The sequence below is a fragment of the Micromys minutus genome, assembly GCF_963924665.1.
Source record: "Micromys minutus genome assembly, chromosome: 26".
In the NCBI taxonomy this organism is placed as follows: domain Eukaryota; kingdom Metazoa; phylum Chordata; class Mammalia; order Rodentia; family Muridae; genus Micromys; species Micromys minutus.
Window position 1 is genome coordinate 4903295 of NC_137961.1, and position 22994 is coordinate 4926288.

At 40.0% G+C, this 22994-nt stretch overlaps 1 protein-coding gene across 3 annotated transcripts in view; it reads right to left on the reverse strand.

Annotated features, from left to right (window-relative positions):
* Nucleotides 1–22994, reverse strand: part of PREX2 (phosphatidylinositol-3,4,5-trisphosphate dependent Rac exchange factor 2) — a 253206-nt gene that overhangs the window by 183407 nt on the left and 46805 nt on the right. For 2 of the 3 annotated variants that reach the window (XM_080938801.1, XM_080938800.1), the window contains exons 2-5: nucleotides 12044–12115; nucleotides 10305–10427; nucleotides 8115–8219; nucleotides 851–952 (exon numbers count right to left, since the gene is read on the reverse strand). In XM_080938801.1, the coding sequence (XP_080794927.1) occupies nucleotides 851–952; nucleotides 8115–8219; nucleotides 10305–10427; nucleotides 12044–12115 (402 nt within the window). The remainder of the gene's footprint in view (nucleotides 1–850; nucleotides 953–8114; nucleotides 8220–10304; nucleotides 10428–12043; nucleotides 12116–22994) is intronic. The other variant, XM_080938802.1, reaches the window with a different exon arrangement.

Here is a 22994-nt window from a genome sequence, read left to right on the forward strand (position 1 = left end):
CCACAGTGCAGACGGCAGGTGTAATGTCCATCCAGACTTCCTGCTTTCCATTTGGGGGAGGTCTCTCTCTGTCGAGTTCACTGTCTGTAGTTGGAGCTCATTTGTTGGGTTCTGTCACCTCCGGTTCCCTGTGCTCTATACCATACACTTACAATAATTAGTTAAAGGCAAGTGTATTCGTTGGGTTTGTATTGCTGGGATAGATACCATGACCCAAAGCAACTTGGAGAAGAAAGGATTTATTTCAGCCTATTGAGGATCACAAGAAGTCAGGCCCGGAAAATGTCTTTCAGACTTTCCCACACGCCAAACTAATGGAGCTCTTTTCTGAATCAATCTTTCCATTTCCTTGATGGCCCGAACGTGTGTCAAATTGACAAATAAAAAAAAAAAAAAAAAAAAAAAAAAAAAAAAAAAAAAAAAAAAACCTAACCAGCAGATTAAGCTTTAAAATTATGTAATTTTAACCTTAACTTCATTAGCATTAAGTCACCAAGTTATGGGGAAACCGAAAGCAGACCAACGGCGGAATTAAGGTTCTCTACAGCTAAAGTGCTATAGAAGCCAATGGCAATGATTTAATGGGGTCTCTTCTAAAGCTAATGCATTTACTCTAAATGAAGCTCAAACAAGTATGTGCGCACCAGAGAGCACTAAAAGCACGCATTAATGGTCTTTCTACCAAAGGTTTGCTTCCCATTCCTGAAAGGAATTTATGACAAAAGAGCTATTATTTTTCAGTAATTATGGTCTATTCTTCTTAGAACATTGGTTTTTTAAAAAGACATGGTTTTAAAGAAAACAGTCAAATATTAAGGCAATAACAAAGACTGCACATAGTTAAAAATACCTTCAGAAGGAGAGGGTACTTGCAAATTCTTTGTATTGGTGTCACTAAGTATCCTTCCAGGGGAACATCTGTATTCTTCCGTCCTCCAAGCAGCATGCAGTTCTGCGGTGAGAATAAATGTAAGTACATCTGGTAAACCTAAGGCTGTGAGCTAGTCTGTCATAACATTTTATGCTGAGCGATTATGAAAAAAAAAAAAAAAAAAAACGTGTCCTTATATACCATGTTAGAAGGTACGGTCAAGACCCAGTCTTTCACGTTGATTATAGAACACAAAGCAAACCTATGTTCAGAATTTAATTTACATATATTCTTCTGAGTTAGCATGAAGGAGAAGGATTTAGGTAGAGAAAAGGAGAGAGGGAAAAAATAGAGAAACAGACAAAACGGGCATATTTTGTTTGTAGGAAGTACAATGTTGTGCTTGGAGAGATGGGTCTATACTTGAGAGTTAAGAACACTTGATACTTTTGCAAATAGACCCAGTTCAGTTGCCAGTACATAGAGCAGGCAGCTCACAACTGCCTATAACTTGAGTTCCAATGGATGTGACAGTCTTTTTTGGTGTCCACAGACATCTGTACACATGTTGAACACATACAGACAAGTAGGTACATACACATACATCCACAGAAGTAAAAAAATAATAATTTTTAAAAGCCATCATGGTGAAGAAAAGCGAACTGAGAAGTTGAGTTCTGAAATGAAAGTCAGGGTTCAGTACTCCCTAGTGACACAACTTGAAGTCATTTCAGAGTGACTCCCTCTGCCAAATGGGACAATTTAGCCTGGTGGTTCCAAGTCATTCTGTTGCTGCAGTTGTTATGTGAGCAGAAACTGTGGTAGCCAATCTCAGAGGTAGTCAGGGAGGATCTCCACACCAACCATGAGAAGGGAGAATTCTCCACACACAAACAGTTACAGGGCATTGGGCATGAAGCAGCTCCAGCTCACCAGGAGGGTTGGTAGAGAGAAACCACACGGGAGCAAATGACCTATGGTCTGAACAAATGTCCAAAGAAGAAGACCTGCATGAATATTGTGTCTGCATTGCCCGCCAGGGTGGCCACACAAAAGTGCACTTTATACATCAGGCAGGATAGAGAAGCGCTCCAGACAGCTGTACCACGAGGCCAGAATATTCTGTCACTCGTTTATATTAACATTCTATTTGAATTTTGAGGAGGAACCAAGAGCTGAGAGAAAGGCGTTATGAAAACACAGCACAGGTACCAAGTTGTCCTCTGCACGAGGCAGCCAAGCCTCAGCGCCAATATGTGTACCTAGCTTGGAATGATCACTTCATCTAGACTTCACAGCAGACAGAGCAGCCAAGGTTCTTCAAAACACGTATGGTATTTTTCCTGGGAGAAATTCCTGGACACGATTATTTACACATTATGCTATTCCATGACTGCTTCAGAGTTTCCTGTTCCAACATGTGTTAGCAGCTGTAGAAATGTAGTGACCCTCTTTCACAGCTCTGGCTGAAGGGGCCTGGAAAGTCCTAGGTACTTTTAGCTTTTTCTTTCCACATGTGGTAGTGATTGGGGCGGTGGGGGTGGGGGACAAGTATGTATTCATGCATATTGTGGACACCTATATTTGTAGTGAGCATGAACATTGGTGCACGTACATGCGTGCGGAGGGCCAAAGTTGATGTCAGAAATCATTCTCAATCACTCTTTCATCTTATTCAATGAACCGGGGTCTCAGTGAGATCAACCTCACCATTATAACTGGTCACTCCAGCCAGGTTGCTCTGGGGAATCCTGTCTCTCTACCTTCTAAGGCAGGGTTCTAGGTGGACACTCACTCAGCATTTACATGAGTCCTAGAGAACAGACCATTGGATCATCCTTACTCACAATTTACACAAGTCCTACAGAACAGACCATGGGATCATCTTCATGCTTGCGCAAAAAGTACTTGTCCTGGTTGGATTTTCTCAACCTGACACAAACTAGAGTCACCTAGGAATGGCAAACCTCCACCGAGGAAATTCCTCCATCAGTCTGTGGGCATGTCTGCAGAGCATTTTCTGGGCTAATGATTGTTGTGGGCTGTACGTGATCTGTGCTGTAGCCATAAAAATAAATATGCCCACTGACTAAGTTTCAGGGAGAGCAACAACATTTAAACGTTCCTGAGATAACAGTATCAGCAAAGGCTCGATATAATACCATCATCACCCCAAACCTGCAGACAATATAAATCCCAAAGGATAACTGTATGAATGATGCGTCGATTTTTTAGGAAACTAACACCTGAAATATAATAAAGATACTAATGCTATCTGATGACCTGTGTCCACTTAGTCTCAGGAGATGGGCCATCTGTCTGCTGGAGTGTGCTTTGAGTCACCTAATCCCACATTATCAACTTGTGTCTTCTCCAGTAGGACTTCACATAGATCACAGAGGATCCCACGTGACTCCCTAAAGATAGATTGCACTAAAGAAAACAGTGGAGTTCTTACACTTTACAGAGGGAGCTCCAGAGAGCAAAAATATAAGGAGGTTGGGCCAAAGTGCTAGCACATTTCATAATGTTAGCCTGAGACTACAGTTCTGTATGAGGTCTTCAAGCATACTAGCCAGTAATTTAACAAAGATAATCTAAGAACATATGGGTGGCAGAGAGGACACATTTATCTTTGGCTGCTGGAAAGGGTGGGTCATGTAAGAAGGACCAGGGAAGAAGTCTGAGAGCCTTACCAATCACCTGGCTTTTAACTGCCCTCACCCATATTCAGTCACACTTGGATACATATTTCTGAGAGAGTAGCTCCGACAGTTTGAGCACTCACTGGGGGATCTTACTAAACAATGTTAAACAAGGAAGGTAAACTGAGCAGAGGTATCATAGAGAAACAGGAACTGAGATCGAGTCTAGGCAGGTCACTATGAATAGAACAGGGAAAAAAGAAAACAAAAACAAAAACAAAAAAGGCCCAGTTACTAATTTCAGAGAGAAAAGTCACAGACTGCAGAGTTGCCGTTACATTATTTAAAATGTCAAGTTATTCTTTAATTTTAAAATTATGAGATATGAGGCAGAAGAAATGGCCCAGCAGTTAGGAACAATGACTGAGCTCTTCCACAGATCCTGAGTTCAAATCCTAGCAACGACATGGTGGCTCACAACTATCTCTATTGCGATCAGATGCCTTCTTCATATGTGTCTGAAGACTGTTACTGTGTATATATATATAAACAATAATTCCTTTTAGAAAAATGATGAGATATGTGAAGGATCAGGAAAACATGACTTAATCATAGACAATAAAAACTTTTCGGTGTAGCCAGATATTATATTTAACAAAGACTTCAAAGAGCCATCATAAGTATGTTTAGAGAGTTGTAAGCACCACTTAAATAAACTAAGGGTACTGATGGTGAGCACAGAACAGGAACAGGAACGCTCAACAGAGAAAAGCACAGGAGCCAAACCAAACAGACACTGAATGAAAACTGAACTTCATTAAGCTACAAATAAGTTCATATAAACCATCCAATGAGAAGAGCAGAGAACTAAAAAAAAAAAAAAAAACTGATTAGGGAAAAACAATTCAAAGGCAACAAGAAAAAAAAAACAAAAAAAACAAAAACAGATGTGATCGCTAGAGAGATAGCTCAGCAGGGCCACTAGCTGCTGTTCCAGAGGATCTGGCTTTGGTCCCCAACATCTGCATAGTGTCTCACAACCATCTATAACTCAGTACCAGAAGATCTGACACCCTCCTCTGGCTTCCACCAGCACAACCCATATGTGTTGGCCAAAGATCCATGCAGGTGAGACACCTATACACACCTATACACACCTATACACACCTATACACACCTATACACACAAGAAAATAAAATACTAATAATTATTATTTTCATTTTAATGTGTGCACAACAGGTAATAAAGGAAAAGAAAAATAGTATATAATTTTTTTTCTTTCGGTGTTTCAAGGCAGGATTTTGCTGTGAAGACCTGGCTGTCCTGCAACTCACTTTGTAGACCAGGCTGGCCTTGAACTCAGAATGATACGCCTGCCTCGGTTTCTGATTGGTGGGATTAAACACATGTGCCACAACCTGTGTACATGGCATGTGTACACGGAAACTGTTTTTAATAATGCTTAAAAACTTCACAACTTCTGCTTTATTAAGTTGGAGCCTAGGAGTCTGACCATGTCGCCTGGACTAGTCTTCAGCTCCTGAGCTCAAAAGACCTTCCTACATCTTGCTCACATGCGGTTAGAAGCAAAACCACATTCAACTTGGGCCATACTAAAATGTCCCAACTTGTTTTAAAAAGCAAAAGGTGTATCTAACAAATGAGAAAACCAAAGTGATTGTCATCATCTTCACAATGTAGTTAAGGTGTGGAAAGACAGAGAGAGATAAGGTGTGGAAAGACAGAGAGAGTACTAAGAGTGACAAGAAGATGAAGGTAGATTGTAAACAATAAACAAAGAACAGGTTCACACTCCTCAGAAGCAACATAAGCTGTGCAGCTGAGAAATTCAAGTCAAAATTAGAAAAATCAAAGGTGCAATCAAGGCCCTTCAGAAATGAAGGCACAGACGGCATTCCCAGATAAACTCGCAAAAATGATGTATAGAAAAGATTTGGGTTAGTTACTTTTCACAAGAAATGCTGTCAGTCAGGGTCAAATATACAGGAGCTGAGGTGACAGTCCGTAGTACATACAACACAGAGAAAAATGAGCATGCCTAGGAAAGGAAGTTGTGGCTATGAGCTGTGTGTTGGAACATTTAGAAAACCATAAACAATTGCTCAATGAGAGATAAAGAGTGAATTTCAAATACCAGGAGATCTATCATAACTACAAAGAAAATAGACTTTACCAAAAAATAGCATTTAAGGCAAAAGTGGTTATTTGATAATGATAGATAGAAGTGCAAACATAATAATCATAGATTCAAACATATCTAACAACAAAGTTCAAAGAAAAAATGGACAAAATTGAAGGCCATCAAAGAGAATTACGTTTGGACTCAATACTCCCTTTTTAGGTGGATAAGTGAATAGGAACAATACACAACTTCATTTTTTATGTAAACAATAACACATATTTATAGTTTCACACACACACACACACACACACACACACACACACACATGAGTCATAGTTTTCAACATTAAAAAAAAGAGCTAAGGATGTAGTTCAGTAAGAGATATGATGTTGTTTAGTGGCAACTACTTGCCCACCACGCACAGAGCCTGGACTTCAATGCCAATGTTGAGAAAGACAGACAGAAAAACAAGAGGAAAGGATGAGAGGGAGGAAGGGAAGGTGGAAGAAAGACGGACGAAAGGAAGGCAGGAAGGAAGGAAGGAAGGAAGGAAGGAAGGAAGGAAGGAAGGAAGGGTAATAATGAAAATTCTCAAAACTATGGATGTAATAAAAACTTAAGAAAGACCATTCATGGGAACAGTCTACAACTTACAAGGATTGTCCTCTAAGACCAGCAATAAGGCAATGGTGCCCATTTATGGTATTTCTAGTCAGCAATCTATGATATGTTCTAATCTAGATAATGTAATTAGGAAAAGAAAGAGAAATAAACTTCCTAAATTCATGTAGCAAGATACTGCAAACAGAACTAAGACTGCAAACACTGCTACACCCAAAACACAAATTGTCCCCAAATGATGCTGAGATAATTCTAAGCACAGTGATACCAACATAATAAAACATTTAGGAAAAAAAAAATCACAAAAATGAGCACAACACCCAGGTACAGAGCTCTTCACTATGACAAGAAAAGCATAAACATAATGAAAATATCAATAAATTATATTTCATCAAATTTTAAAACTTTGAATTTTTCAAATGTCAGTATTAAAAAAAAGATAAAAAACAAGGCTGGGAAGAAATATTGGAAAGTATATACTTGATACAGAATTTGCTCCCCAACCTAAGAACATTTATAAGTCTCTATAATGTAAACAATCTGATTTTGAAATACACAAAATATTTAAATAAACACATCACCAAACAAGTCATCTGCATGGCTAGTAAACACAGGAAAGCATTCTTAGTTTCAGATTCAGATGACATTGAAATATTATATACCTACTAGCATGGCTATACCCATTAGACTAATCACACCAAGTCTTGGCAAGGGACAGGAAACCCAAAATCTCAGCACAGGTTTTTGGGGATGACTTAACCATTATGGAAAACAGAGCCACTGTTTCTCAGTTAAATTTACCATATGACCCACCAATTTCACTCTTTGTTTCTACTCAGGAGAATGAGAATTTATACCCCCCCCCCGTCCTAGACAGGGTAGTGCATGAATAATCATGGCAAACACTATAAATAAATCACACCTAATTTCATTAACTGGTGAAACAGATTAGCACAATATGACAAATCTATACAATGCAATTTAATTCAGTAATAATAATTGTATAATAAGATATGTGACATAAATCTGGGAACTAAAGAAACTACTAAATAAAGAAGCCAGGCCCAATGGACCACAGTGTATGCTTCTCTTTGTATAAAGTTGACAAAACTTGAAATCTGATCACTAATCACAACACTTAAGAGGTATATTGGGCAGAGGGGTTACAAATTTTAGGACACCCTGCCCTGCATAATAAGACCATTCAAAATAATTTGCTTTTAAGAAAAGGTTGTTCTACATAGAAAGCAAATCAATGTAGCCTAGAGTAAAGGAGGGGGAAGGGGAGATGAAGAAACAGGAGAAGATGTATAAGTACCTGGGTGTGTTCTAAAGCTAGACTTTTGGGTAATGACCCACCAACTCATCTCAGTTAATCAGATGCTTACAATGACACCCCACAGCTGTCAGAGCTTCCCTTCAAGTATGCTACCTTAAGGAAAGATGACATCAAATCCTGATGCTTTCATGGAAACACAGTAAGGAAAGTGTAGGAGAGCCACTGGTCTACCCTGACTTCCTTACTGTGACTGTCCCACTTCCAGTCCTCCAAGGCATAAGCTGATGATGTAAGGCAAAGGTGAACTCTGACCTAAGTTCTTTGCTCACCAGGAACCTAGGAGACTACACACATTACAGGTCAACCAGAAGAGGGCATTAGCAGTATTTGTCACACACAAGCTCATCCCACATCTGGATGTTTGGATTGTTCATGAACTGGCTTCCAGGTTTGCATGTGCTTAAAAGTAACTCAGGAGAACGTGTCACATGCATTCCTACAGGTAGGGTCCTCAACCAACGCCAACTCGTTGTAACAGTTGAACATGCACTTACCAAAAGAAACGTCCGGATTGTTCTTATTTTGTTCAGTTCAAGAAGCAATTTCTGTGCCTTTTCATGGTTGCTGCAATACTCATCATAGATACGAAACTTGTCCTTCTGTTAATTATAGAACAAAATAAATAAGAATCGCTGTATACCATTGTGAAATTTTAACTCATGAATATGCATGACTAGAGTCCATGAAGGGACAGTATCTCAAGAGATATATTATATACATATGTATTATTTATTTCTCCCAATTCATAAATATAGACTAGAAAAAGAGATAATAGGTTTACCAAAATAAATGTAATAATATGAGTGAGCTAAGTAGTGGCAAGCTCAGAGAATAAAGTTTTTTTTCTTTTGCCACAAGAATTCAGACATGACTTTTTTTTTCTTTTTTTTTTTCTTTCTTTCTTTTTTTTTTTTTTTGACAAAGTCACTTTAGAAAGAGGGAGGAAGCATGTGATAAATTATGCAGAAATTGTGGAAAACATAGCCCTGAAGTCCATGTTAATTAATCCTAGCAACTGTATTTATGAAGGACATGGATGAGCGAGATGATATCCACTAACAAATAACTAAGATAACAATTGACCCCAGAGATACAACGTCCCAGTGATTGCTTCATAGAAAGATGCTTAACACAGAAAGGTCAAGAAATAGTATTATTGCTACTGTCAAACTGCCTTTATTCTGTGAGAAATGAACAAGTCTACAGAGATCCCAAACAGCACTGTTCACTGGAAACGGCCCGGCCACTGATGGACAGAGATGTGATCCATAAAGATCTTCTAGTGGTTTAAGTTGCCAATAAACAACGTAAATAGTGTCCAGTGTTTTAATAAAGAATTTTGCTATCATGATCTCTGGACACCATGTTCTCAAAGGAGTAAAAATTAATAGCTATCGAAGGAGCCCAGTGAAAAATGCAGATAATTTATTGATCAAATATCAGAACAAATATACAGCCCTTTGTAATTTCAGTGACACACAGAACAGTAAGCACTATTTCATATAACACAGGACTCAAATTACTTGCCTCAAGAGTTGCTATGAGGCAGAACAAGAGGAAAGTTCAGAAATAGCTGAACGACATTTATGGGTGAGAGATTCATAATGCAGTGCTAAGGAAATGGCTGTCAGGGGCAGAGTTCCCATGAGCATCCCTGGCCTGGGAAGACAGCTTCTCCAGCTGCCAAGAGGGTCAGATTCTTCTGTGAACGGAAACTGGCTCCAGGAAGTGGGTGTGACCATCACAGCTTCCGGCCATAACTAAGAAATGCATAACTAAGAAATCCTCAGACCTGAGGAGCATCTCCCTTTGAGAGAATTAACTTTATGAAATACAGATTACAAAAATAACCTGTTCATTCCATATAGACAGAGAAACTACAAGATAAATACGTGGAAAACTTATGCAAAGCTTCATTTGGTACATTACTCTTACCTGCTTGTTGAAACGAGACAGTCACTGGGCAACCATTTGATTCAGGGGGGCATTTGGAAAATAAGCATCAATGGAGGAATCAATTGTGCCATTTAAAAAAAAAATTGTCCTTTAGCTCTTAAAAACAATTTTCACTAAGCAGGAGGCTTCTTATTTTGCAAATTGATTGATTACGTAATTCTAGCTATCCGTACAAATACTCAAAACTGATAACAAGGCACGTGTTCCAGACAACTGAGCTCCTGCCCCTCAATGTTTCCACAGCACTGCTGTGGAGAAGCCACCCTGGAGGAAAACCAGTCACAGGAAGCCAGGGTCTGTTCTCCTCCAGGTTTGCTACCAGCCAATTAACAGGGGAACATTCTGAACAATAAAGGGCTCGCAGTGCCATTGTAAGAGTGAGAAGTTTCTGCCTCAAAAGAAAAATGTTCTATGTTTGAGCGAAACATAAAAATCCATTCATTATGAAACAGGCTGAATATTCATTAGAATTCAAAGCTACAGAGGGTGTGAAGAACTAGCTTGTCAGGAAAAAGAAAAGGCTGTTTATCCCTGGAGTAAAATGGATGATGAGAGACTCCCTCCCCTTCTCTGGCTCCGAGGGCAAGATTTCCTTGGCCTTAAAAGACCCCAAACTTCTAGTGTTTCATGCCGAATTCACACACACACACACACACACATTACTCTGCCAAGATGTGATCCTTAAAATCGAGAGTTTGAAAATTAACAGGAAAAGAAATATATCCTACAAAGTGAAGGAAGCAGGTTCCCACTTCCTGCTGCGCATTGGGTTCTGGATGTAAGCATTCTTCTACAACTTTCAAGAACTCCTTATGTACGGCGAGGATCTCCTCGATGTTGGAGAATAACATCTGTAAAATAAATGCAGAAATAGACTGTAAGTGTAGCTGTGAGGCAAATTTGAAAAAAAAAAAAAAAAAAAAAAAAAAGGCCCATGAGGACACAGCATCCTTGAGAGATAGCTACATCATGGCACCTCTGACTTCCATCTAAAAAGCAGAAGACGGGTTTTGAACTTTTCTACTCTGGAGATGAGGACACTATATGGGCACTCAGAAAAAAGCTGGTGGGGCAAATCCCAGCCTACTGGTCCTAGCCTCTTCCCAGAATGTTTGCAAGTAAAAACGTGGGCAGATTTGCTGACAGACTTTCAGAGAGGTCCTCGACTTGACTCTATGAAAGGTAGCCTGGAATGACCCTTCCCTTCTGCTTCTGGCACATGCTCCTTTGTAGAAGTCACAACTGGCTCAACTGCAGGGCCATTGTCGGGTGACAACAGATGGCAGAGGTGGGTGCTACAGAAGGCTAGCAACACGTTGCCTAGCCTGAAACACCCGCACAGATGTTGCCTTCACCTGGAGTCCCTGTCAGTGGAAGGGTTACAGTACACATCAGCCACGGGTTGGAGTTCTTTGCTCCCAGAAGCCTGTTAACTAAAGTTCAAGTGGTAGAAAAGCCTGCAAGTTAGATATGTAATCTAGAAGGAAATGGACTCAGAAGAACTTCTACAAACCTTGGACTTTTATTAATAAAACAAAACAATCAGTTAGCATGGTCAACAGCCACTTCAGAAAAATATTAACCTTTATTACCTACCATTCTTGTGTGTGTGTGTGTGTGTGTGTGTGTGTGCCATGGCTGGGGATTCGTATGAGGGTGGGTGTGGATGGAATCTAGATCCTCAGACACTACATATTCTCCAGCAACCTCTGCCACGTGGGCTCTGAGCAGTGGGTCCCAGGCTACTGTGATTCCTGCAGTGACCTTATATCACACCACCACTCAGCACCCTCCCAGAACCCTTCCCTACGTTTTACAAGAAACACTTATGGGTTTACTTTTGGGTTGGAGCATCACATTCTTTGTGGTCCTGGAGTGAACCATCCAAGTCATTAGAGATTGTAGAGATTAGAATTCACATTTCCCCATTTCTTGCCTTCTTGAGCTGTTCTGGCAACTCTCTGCCATTTGGCCCAACTTTCTCACAGATACTGAAGTTCTTGTCTTACCTCTTATGCTGATTTCTCATCATCTTTTCTTTTTTAAAAAAAGATTTTTTTTATTTAATGTATGTGAGTGTACTGTCACTGTCGTCAGACACACCGGAAGGCATCAGATCCCATTACAGATGGTTGTGAGCCACCATGTCGTTGGTGAGAATTGAACTCGGGACCTCTGGGAAGAGCAGTCAGTGCTCTTAACCGCTGAACCATCTCTCCAGGTGCTCATCATCTTTTCAAATCATTCCATCAGCTTGGTAAACAGAAAGAATTCTCTACGACATGTAACCTGCCCTCTTCCCTTCCTTCTCCAATCCCTAGCTCCCAATTTCAAATTATCAACAGGAGTCACTGCTACACGAACTCACAGTGGAGCTGACACTAAACTGAAGGGCTCACAGGAACAGCTGATGGACACAGCATCATGGTGCCCAAGCTTGGCTGAGGGGCTAAAGCTGCCCGCTCACCTTCACAGTCTCCTCTGTCACGTTTTTGTCAACCTTTGCTGCTGCACACTGGTTCATTCGGTGCAAGAAGGCCTGTGTGGAACAAAAGAAGACATCGTGAGGTCAAACCTCATGTCATAAAATGAGTCAGCACTGAGCAGAATGAAAGTCCCATACAGAACACCGAAGCTTACCACTGGGCATCGTAATGCATACCTGAATACCAGTACTTGAGAGGCAGAGATAGGAGGATTGCCTGAAGGTCCAGGCTAGCCAGACCTCCATAATCATTTCTAGGCCAGCCAAGGCTATGCGGTAAGAACTTATCTTAAGCAAACAGACAAATAAAACTAAAGGTTAAAATTCTAATCGCTGAGTATGTTTTTTGATGATGTGTGAGGCTATTGTGGGCTATTGAGACTCCCCTACCTAGAAATTTTACCACCATTACAATGCTGGGGCAGAGTCAAAAGTGATCAAGTCTATGTGAATTAACTTTAGCCACCTGATCCTCAGAGTTTAAGTGCAAACATTCGGGACCAGGTGCTTCCAAAATTTTAAGTATTGCAGAGCACAGAAAGACCAAAATATAATGAAAAAAATGACATTTCAACTAAAAAGTCAAAAGGATCTGAAATTCTAAAGTAACTCCCTGAGTGAGATGAAGGGAAGGAAAGGGAGAGGGAAGGAGGGAGGGACAGGAAAAGAGAGATGGGTACATTAGAACACTCAGACACATCTGCCCATACCTGCTTTCAGGAAGGATTCGTTCCACCTCTATGTCACCGTAAACATACTTCATAATTCATAAGAAGCAAAAAACTAAGTTTCTGGGATTAGGTCAGAATTCTTCTTTGGCCTATGTGAGGCATAAGACTGAGACACGGGCTTAGAGAGCTGCTCCGGGGTAGGATAATTGCTGAGCAGGCACAAGGCCCTGAGTTTAAAGCCCAGCTCTCAGAAAAGGAAGGGGCTGGAGGAGAGGTGTTGAGTTTAGAATACTTAGGCTGAAATTCTTAATAATAACTAAGCTTTCACTAAAGGCTAAATACAGAAGAATGCTTGATATATAGTGAGCCTTAAACTGAAAGGTTTACAAGGAAAGAGAAGTTTGCATTTAGCAAACTTAGGTTGTGTTTTCAAGATGTTATCCATAAATTCCTGAGTGGCCAGGAAAGATCACATCAAAAACGGAGGCTACTGTTCAACTGTAGATTCTCCAGCAGATCATCACTCCACTGCCTACCTTGAGAACTCTACCACCATGAGCCTAGTGAAGGTATGTTATGTAACTTCTCAGGGCACATAAAGATCAGGGTGCCTCTGGCTATGACAGTTAAAAATAAAAATTACAATAGGAATCATATCTTTGGCATGTTACACTTGTACATCTGCTCATACTATCCTCAAATTATCACCCTCAGGGCATTGCCGGCAAGAACAATGACTGAGAAAGCAGTCCTGAAGACATCTTAACAGCGTGTGCCACATTTAAAACACGCTTTCCTTTAACTTAACAATTCTGTGTCCACGAATCTGTCCTAGGAATATATTCCCACAAAAATACTCATTGGTCATAAAAGTAATAAAACTGGACACAACCTAAAGACCCACCCATACAGAAATCCCAAAATACACTGTGGTGCATCCATATGACAAACTTTGATGGCAAAAGGCCAGTCAGACATGATGGTACTGAAAATAATACCCATCTATATGCATATATGTATATAAATATACATACGTGTATACAGGAGTGATACTCGTGAAAAGTCAAAAATAATTCACAAAGTGGCATACTGACATGTAAATTTTTATGTACACATATGTATGTATGTATATATATATATACATATGTCTATATGTATATACACACACATATATCATATCAATGTATGTTAACACTGAGAAAAAAATGGCTAAAATACTCCAAAACTGCAAACAGTAGCTACTTCTGCCTAGAGGTCAGGAATGAGACTTCTGTATATTCAACAGGTTTTGAACTTCTGGCTGTGAGCATATTATCAGAAACAAAATCAAACAAGGAAGCCCCAGCACTGTTTGTCTTTCCTCATTCATCCAGCTCATACCTTGGGTTTCCTAACTACAAACTAACTCAACTCTTGGCAGTCATCGAAATAAATAAGACACACATAAAAGTATTGGGTATGACCTTCATTTTTATTAAAAACTATGTTATAAATTTTGAACCACCTTATAGCGTTTTGATAATCTTTATAATGTGAAAACCTTTTCACAGTTATACATAGTTGGCCGTGGAAGAAAAAGACATTGTAATCTTGTAGCTTTAAGTTCTCATTTTATGAGTATTATTCAGTTTACTTTCAGATTTGTTTCTCTTGAATACTTTCCAAATCATCATCCCCACACGATCCTGGGCTTTTTCTTCTCAGCTTTACAATAACGAGAATGTTGTTCTTGCCCCGTTTACATTTCACACTGACCACATAGTAAACAGGTAACTGCTCATGCAACAACCCTTAAACTCTACCTCTGCAATGATAAACATTCCTTCATAAACAGGACTCAGCACATTTCTCAAGCACTAAATGAAATCCTGGAAGTCAACTAAGAGTTGGAAGGGAACACGTAAATAAAGTACACCACCTATCCATGTGACACTTGTGTCATCTGTCCTCCGTGGTGTCGGGAACATGGTGCTGAGCTGAACTGCATAGGAAAGGAACCAGGAACTCACTAGCAGGTCTGACCAGTCATTCCTCATGTCCTTGTTTAGACAACAGGAAAAGCAGGCTTTAGATGGCTTGCTGGGAATGTGCAATCATGACAACTCTGGTACTCTTGTAAAATGTTAAGTCTTCTGAAGATCAACAAGAATATGTCTTTTAACAGGCCCTATCAACAGCTTTCTTAGAATCTAAGGACTGGACATTAAGTCTTCTCAGAGCAACTAAAGAGGCAGCAGCAAGTCAGTCAAGAAGGCATGCCAAGGAATTCACACAAAATTCTCTGCATTTCATCAATTGCCCAAGTCCACATTTCCACTGGAATCACATCCTTTCTGCCTTGACACTAAAATGGTTCCAAATATGCTCTAGAAAATAGCATTTAACGCTTATGGTTCACATGCATTGTGTTGTGTTTAAGATGTGGAGTGATCTAAATACAGGCTGACAACACTTCCTAGAGCCCTAAGAACGAAGGCCAGTTTCATTTGCACTATGAGGAGGACTCACGTGTCTGATAAAGCAGATCCAGAGCCCACCTTCCCATTGACACTGCCTTTCTGACCTTTCCAAAGGCTGCCAATAACAGTCAGAGGGGCTATGGGGTGAATTGAACTGATTCTCTCATCTCCTCTTTTGTTTCAATTCAATATCAAATAATAGTCATCTTTGTAAGTGACCCCTTTACCCAGCAACTTAGAGTTTTATAGAACCTGCCAAGATACCTTACCCCCAAGAGTCACAACCTAGGTTTCAACTGTGGGAATGTGAGCAGGTGGTCGGACAAAATAGACAAACCAAATTTGGAGAAGGTGAGGCTTCCAGATGCTTCTCCAAGGACCTTGTAGCACACATGTGTGTGAGTACGTGCCCCCTTTTTTCTTCATTCCAACAGTGCTTTCAACACATTCTCTGAGACCACGGTAGTATGGGCTCTTTCCCCAGCTGTGAGCAAATGCTTCATTTTCTCTGTATCTCTCCACATTGTTTTCTTCTAAGTACAAGGTAGGCAAAAGCTTATATTAAATGTCAAATTTCAAAGGCTAACTAAAGTTTGATAGCACTAAAATATCATAGATTTGCTACCAAGAGAAGAAACTCATTAGATGAGAAAAGCAAACCCATTAGATAGACGAGAAAAACACAAGAATCTCTTTCTTGACTCTTAACTGTGTTGCTACCATTCCATAGCATGGAAAGCCCACATGGCCTCATTCTTGGCATGCATTTGCATTTGGAAATTTCAAGATTCTAATGTTACCTCCTTAAGCTCATTTTTACCTTTCCTGGGAAGCTTGAGCAGTCTAGATGCAGAGAGAAAGGGAGGGATGTAGTCAGCAGATATAGGATAGGTCTAAAGAAGTTTCTCGGAATACAGGAGACAGCATAGAAGGTAAATTAAAAATGATTGCATCCAACAGCCCTTCACACTTTGCAGTGAATTCTCCTCATCTGAAATGCACACAAAGGACATTCTTCACACGGGGAAGGTTGGTTTGTTTGTTTGTTTGCTTGTTTTAGGATTTTTAGATTTTTTTGAATATTTGCACACACACAAGGTGAGACACATTGGTGACATGATCGAACTTGAACTTGATTTACGTGAAGCACGAGACTAGCAATCGCAGCCCAAAGATAATTTCACACATTTTTAAAAGTAATTTTGTGCATGAAACAAGCTATGGGATTTCCCACTATTGAATCATGCTCATGTCAGAAAACATTCTGCCTTGGGACTTGCAGAAGAGGTGGGCTCGCCTTGCGGTGGGCTTCCTGAGCACAGCTTCTGTGAATACTTCCTGTCGTCCCCAGCCTCACTTCCTGACTCCTCGGCTCTGGAGAGGGTGCGCTACCTTTCTCCTGTGTTTCCTTATGGCAGAGTTAACATCTGCAGTCTAGAAGGTGCTTTAATAGCAAGCTGATCAGGAAGTTCAGCAGTGTGTCTGCTATGTACCAGGCACTGTTTGGGGCAGCTGTATTTCTTTAGGTAGGCAAAGATGGTGGTGAATCCCAAAGAGCCTTTTCTGAATATATCTGTTAATATCTAACATACTACAGATTAAAGCAGAATCGATGTAACAATTATTAATTCAATAGATTCATTTATTTTAAGATATTTAAAGTTAACAATAAACCTGTTATATATTAATATAAATAACATCTTTTCAGTTTTAGGAAGATATTGGGTTTTTTTTCCCCCAAAATAATTTCTGTGAGAAGTTTTGTTCTTGAAGATGCCAAGGTGGGTCAGCGTGGAGAGTGTGGATGCTCAGACGCCACACTCAGTCTGAGCAGCTCACAAATTATAAATCCACATCCAAGGCATCGAAAACCCTCTTCTGGTCCCCGAGAGTACCTACCTGCACAGACACACACGGCTCAGGCACACATTTTAAATGTATTTGGCCTGAGATGCTTGCAATTTTTAATTACTACCTTAATAGAAGACAGCTGGGTCCCAATGTGTGCTAAAATTGTGATATATTGTTTCAGTGGAATTATCAACAGAAATTACAACCTATTATAAGTGTACAGAAAAAATATGTTTCTGATAACTTATTCAGATAATCATGGATGTCCTGCTTACATGACTTACCAAACTCAATTAACTATAATTTCTTAAAACTTAATAGTAATGTGGAATCTGAGCCCAAACATAGTGAATAAAATCACTGATACATTAAAATCCACTGGTCTACCGTAAAGGAATTTTATATTCATGGGGGAGTGTTTAAATTTTCATTGTTAATTTGGTGATAATTTAATCTACTCCTATATATTGACATATGTCATTACATACTACTGAAAAAAATCACATGTGTGACTATCCGTATCTAGATCACCAGGAAAATCTTTAAGTGCCAGGGAGCAGTCAATGCCCAGCGATAAATGCTCATTTCCTACAACTCATCTTTCACTTGAAAACATGAATTCTGTCACTGCCAGCAAATACCAGGAGCTGTTTCTCTAGAAGTGAGAGGCTCACTTTGCTTACGGAGCAAATGAATGCCAGATACTTACATACCCTAGAATACAAACCATGGTTTGTCTTGAAATCACTATTTCAAATAAATATGATGTTTTCCAGCAACTCTACATAGTGAGGTTCAGAAAACTGAGACCCTGTCTCAAAAAATAAAAAAGATAGACAGACAGACAGGCAGACAGACAGGCAGATAGAACGTTCAAATAAGCTTGTGGAACAAAGAGGCAATTTGCTCTTCGGTAGATGGCAGTCATTTCAGAACACAAACTATGCCCTGTGAATTTCTTTAGTATGTTCTGTCTCTCAGAACATTGACAAACAATATGGACTATAGTCCATGATACAGTTTTCTTGTCCATCCATGGATGGAAAGGGTTCCCAATCCTGTTGATGGTTGGAACTGGATAATCCTTTTGTTGTGGGGAGATGTGCTGACTATTCCAAGGGTGGTAGTGGTGGTTTGTTTCTTTTCTTATGCCCTGAATCATAACTATTAAAAAAAAACTCGTTGCACATCTTCATCCTCTGAACTGCACCTGCCTAATGTAAATAAGCTGCATCTTTTCATCTTTAAGAGAGATGATCAGTTGTCCCTCAGCTACCATGGCAACATTCCATCCAGGAAAAAAAAAAAAAAAAAAACTTCAAAATCTTGGAGATACTAACCCATCTGTTACTCACTTCAGTACTATTTAAAGCTCATCCTCAAGGGCACTGATCAATCTAAAAGTCATTCGGAGAGAATCCACAACACCTGGATTACTGGGATCAAAGCCTAAATTACACTAACATCTAAACAATCAAGTGCCAAATTCTCCAAGGACAGTCATCTATGTTTCTGCTCAGTCCTGGGCTAAAAGCACTTGTTACATCATTGACAGCCTTTTTACATGGGCTCACCTATCGAATATGATGTTTTACCCCTATTTCGGAGTAATTATTAATTCCAACTGAACCTCATGATCATCTCAGAGGCAGATTATTTTAGTCATAGTCTCTGTATTTAAAGATAATCAAGGGGCTGTAGAGAGATGGCCCAGCAGTTAGGAGCACAGGATGTTGGCTCCCAACTTTTTGTAATGCCCATTCCAGGGGATCCCATACACTCTTATGGTTTCCATGGACACCAGGCACATACATGCTACACAGACATACATGTAGTCAAAACATACATACATACAATGAAATAAAAAGAAAAATCTTGATGAAGATAAAACAATTTAACATTCTCTATTTGACCCCAACAAGTCAAAAACCTTGTAAAAACAGTGTTTTCTTGGATGTCTCCATCACTTGTTGGTACGTGTGAGGAACCTTATGCACCAGACACAGGACTTTAGAGATGCTGAACAGGAGGCTGGCAATAGTGAAGGTGAATCAAAAAGGAAAGAAATGCAAGTCTTACCAGTGAATTGTATAGCTTTACATTTAAATGTCAAATGCAAAATAAACGAGACTGGAGAGATGCCTCAGTATTTAAGGGCACTGATTACTTTCCCAGAGGTCTTAAGTTTAATTCTCAGCAACCACATGGTGGCTCACAGCCATCTGTAATTGGGTCCAGTGCCCTCTTCTGGTGTGTCTGAAGACAGTGACAGTGTACATATATAAAATAAATAAATCTTTTTTAAGTGACTCTAAATCATTTTTTCTCTCTTGTACTTTTCATTAATTTTCTCTTGCTTAAGCTTTGTTTCTGAAACTTCAGTTTCTACAGATTCATTACATAGCACAGTCAGTAAGTTTGTCAAAAAGATATTTAGCTTCTACTGGCCCAGGGCAATAATTGTTCTAATGCAGAGGTGAGGAGCACCACAGGTCTTCTTTTAAGGACAGTACGATACAGTTAAAACATTCTCTCAGGGTTGGGGAGGTGGCTCAGTCAGGCTTGTGACTGCCACACATGCGTGAAGACCAGAGTTACAATCCCAAAGCATTCACGTGTCCCAACCCTGGAAAAGCAAAGGCAAGAAGAGCCCTGGAGATGAGCAGCCGGTGACTGGTAGAACGGGCAAAGCTCCAAGTTCAGTGAGACACCCTGTCTTAAAAACTTCTGGGAAAAGGCACTGGTGAAAGAGGCTGGGGGCCAACACCAAGAGAAGCAGACGAGGGTCTATCTTCCTCAAGAGCACCACCAGCTTGGAGCTAAGGGAGCCATATATTCACTTCATTTTGTCACAAGTGTCCCGTTTCTCCATCTTGCCTTTCACGGAAGCTGGTGGTCAGCAGCTAGCTTACAGGCGGTCTTTTAAATTGAAGTCTGTTTTGCTCATTTTTTTTTTTTTTTTTTTGCAAACTGAGCTCTGCAGCCTTTGCAGTCTACAGCCACAAGCTTGGAATTTTGCCAAAGTACTCTTGACTCCTACAAATATTTAGTACTGATCATTCCAGAGCTGTAAGTTTGAAAATGCCATTTGGTTTTCAAGTGTTTAAATAAAACACTACTTTTTTGAGAGGATAAAGCTTAGTAAATACTCCTAAAAACGTGGTGCCCTGTGTTACTTAGCTCTTAGCCTTGCCAGAGTCTAAAGTCGAGATACTAACTCTTGGATGAGAAGCTAACAATAGCTCTGGAACTTGTTGGCACAAACACCAAATAAACTCATCTTGACTTTTGACTAAGATTTTTAATAAATTAGTAACTTTTGTCAATACTTCTTCTTAGCATATTTATCCTAAGAATTTGATTCCTGAGGATCCTGTTTTCCTGGTACTGTTTGGGTTGAATGATATCTCTTTCCGACAGTTAGATATACAAGCCGGTTCTAGGGAGAAGACAGTTAAAGAAATCAAGGAAGATAAGAAGAGAGCATGTGGTGGTAGGCTGTTTGGAAGCCTTTCAAAGTTTACTCTCCAAATACCTCCTCCAAAACATCTGGAAATGCCCTCTAAATTCACATAGGACCACAGGAACCTCCTGGAGCTCTCATAAGAAGCCATAGATTCCAAGTATGGATTTTCTTATCCATTAAATCCCACGAGTGATAAATCCCCCATCTCACAAAATGATGGGGGACTGGATGGCGGTATTAGAGCTGGTACATTGTGTCACACACAGGGAAGCTCAGTAAATGTTTTCGACTTCTGTTGCCCTTATCACTAGCAACTACTGGTCAACCCCAGCCACAGTCCTATCACTTCTACTGCTTATAAGCTGTGAGTGTGAAATGTTTTTCTGAACACTTGGTCTCCAGCGGGCAGTGCTACTGTGGGAGTTGGAGACAAGCTGGTAGACAAAGCGTTGAAAGAGGTAGCTTAGGCGGTTATCAGAGGCCCGGTCTACACAGAGGGCTCAGCTCTATGGTCAGCTAACACACTGTGAGAAAAACACCTTATCCTCTCACAGCCAAGCAGTGACTGGTTCTCACTGCCAGGAACACTGCCATACCCTTCCATACCTTGAAACTGTATGCTAAAACACATGACCTGCATTCAAAGTGCAAAGTAGGATTTTCAACAAGTGAGTATTTATTGAAACCAATGATTTAAGCCAAATTATCAATAAATTGAAGTCATGGTATTTTTAAGTATTGTTCTCTCTAAACATTGGGTCTATGTGCTAAAGATACCAGTCTACCCTGACTGGTATTTTGTGCAGATATTATGCATACCCATAATACTCAGATATTGTGCATATATTTTAATCTTTGTATTTGCTTCCTGAACATTCCAGAAATCTATAAAGTTACCATAAATAGGATGGCAGAGCTGGAGAGAACAGTCAGGTATTAAAGTGCTTGCTGTGTAAGTATGACACCTAAGTTCAGATCCCCAGCACCTGTAGAAAAAGTCAGACACAGTGGCTGATGTCTGTAGCCCTGGCACAGGGAAAACGCACGGGCAGATCTCTGGAGACTGCTGGCCAGCCAGTCCATGCCATCAGCAAATATTGGTTCAGTGAGGAGCTCTGTCTATAAAATAAAGTAAATCAAGACTAAGGAATCCTCCCAGCATAGACCAACCTCTGACCTCCACGTGACATATGCATGCACACACACACACACACACACACACACACACACACAAACACAAATACATATATACACAACACACACTGTAAATGTAAACTACACACATGAATCAGTAGGGGCCAGAAACAATGCATTCAGATCAAGTTACAAATGTAACTGAGTTTTCTGTCTAACTACCTCAATGGTACTGTTCAAGGTACCATCAAAGCAGTACAACCTCTGTGAAGTTGGACCAGCACAAGCCTTTAGCTTCAGATCTGATCAAATGATTCACAGAGGCTCATCAGAAAACCAAAGGCCAGCCAGGGACCTTCTCTTCAAAGCTGTCATAAGATGAATACTCTAACCCACCCATGCTGTCTAGTACTAATGAGCCCTCTTAACAATTGTAATTTATCCGGCTGGCTTACAAGAGAAAATCAAAATAGACTCCCTTGGGTATGATGCATATTTTGAATTTTGATTTGGTCGTTTGGTTGTTTGTTTGTAAAGGAACTTAATGTAATAAAAAATAATAAAATTTTGATTGCATTAACAAAAACAATCACAAAGATAGGAGAAAAAGAGAAAGGGACATTTCAAATGTGCCGTCATTTTTCTGGTGATATCTTACATAAAAGTGTGTTTTAGTTTCCAGAGAATTTGACACTTTTTTTTCTGGCACACAGATACATAGGAACAAAAACACTCATACACACAAAACACGTGTGTGGGGCTGGGGTGGGGTGGGGTTGTCATTTGTATACAGGTGTCTGTGTAAGGCACAAGATGGCATAAGATCTCCTGAAGCTGTAGGTAAAGATATCTCTGAGACACCTGGTGTAAAAGCTGGGAACCGAACTTGGATGCCCTGCAGAAGGGGCAATCACCCTTAACTGTGGAGTGCCCCCTCCAACCCCAGAAATGAATTTCTGAAAGCAGCTCATACACTCATGTGAATGCCTTCATGATTTCCCCCCTTAGTTAGGCATTGTCCAAACTGCTTTATTTTTAATGCTGTGCAAATATTTATGCTTCGATGAAGACAGACCATTGTGCCTTTGACATAATACTTCACATTGTGCCTGTTGGGAATTCACAATGATAGCACATAACTTAAATAGCACAGCACAATGAAAGAAAAGGCCAAGCGGGAAACACAATATAGATAATATTTTCAAGCACTGCTTTTGCACCAGCACAGGAAACTGGTCGTTTCCCGAACTTAAAGTGCAGAGCACTATTCCTGTTCAAGCCCTTATTCAAGAGGCCTGTACCAGTGGAAAGGAAATGTTGGCAGTGGGGGGCAGAAAACACTCACTGAAAGG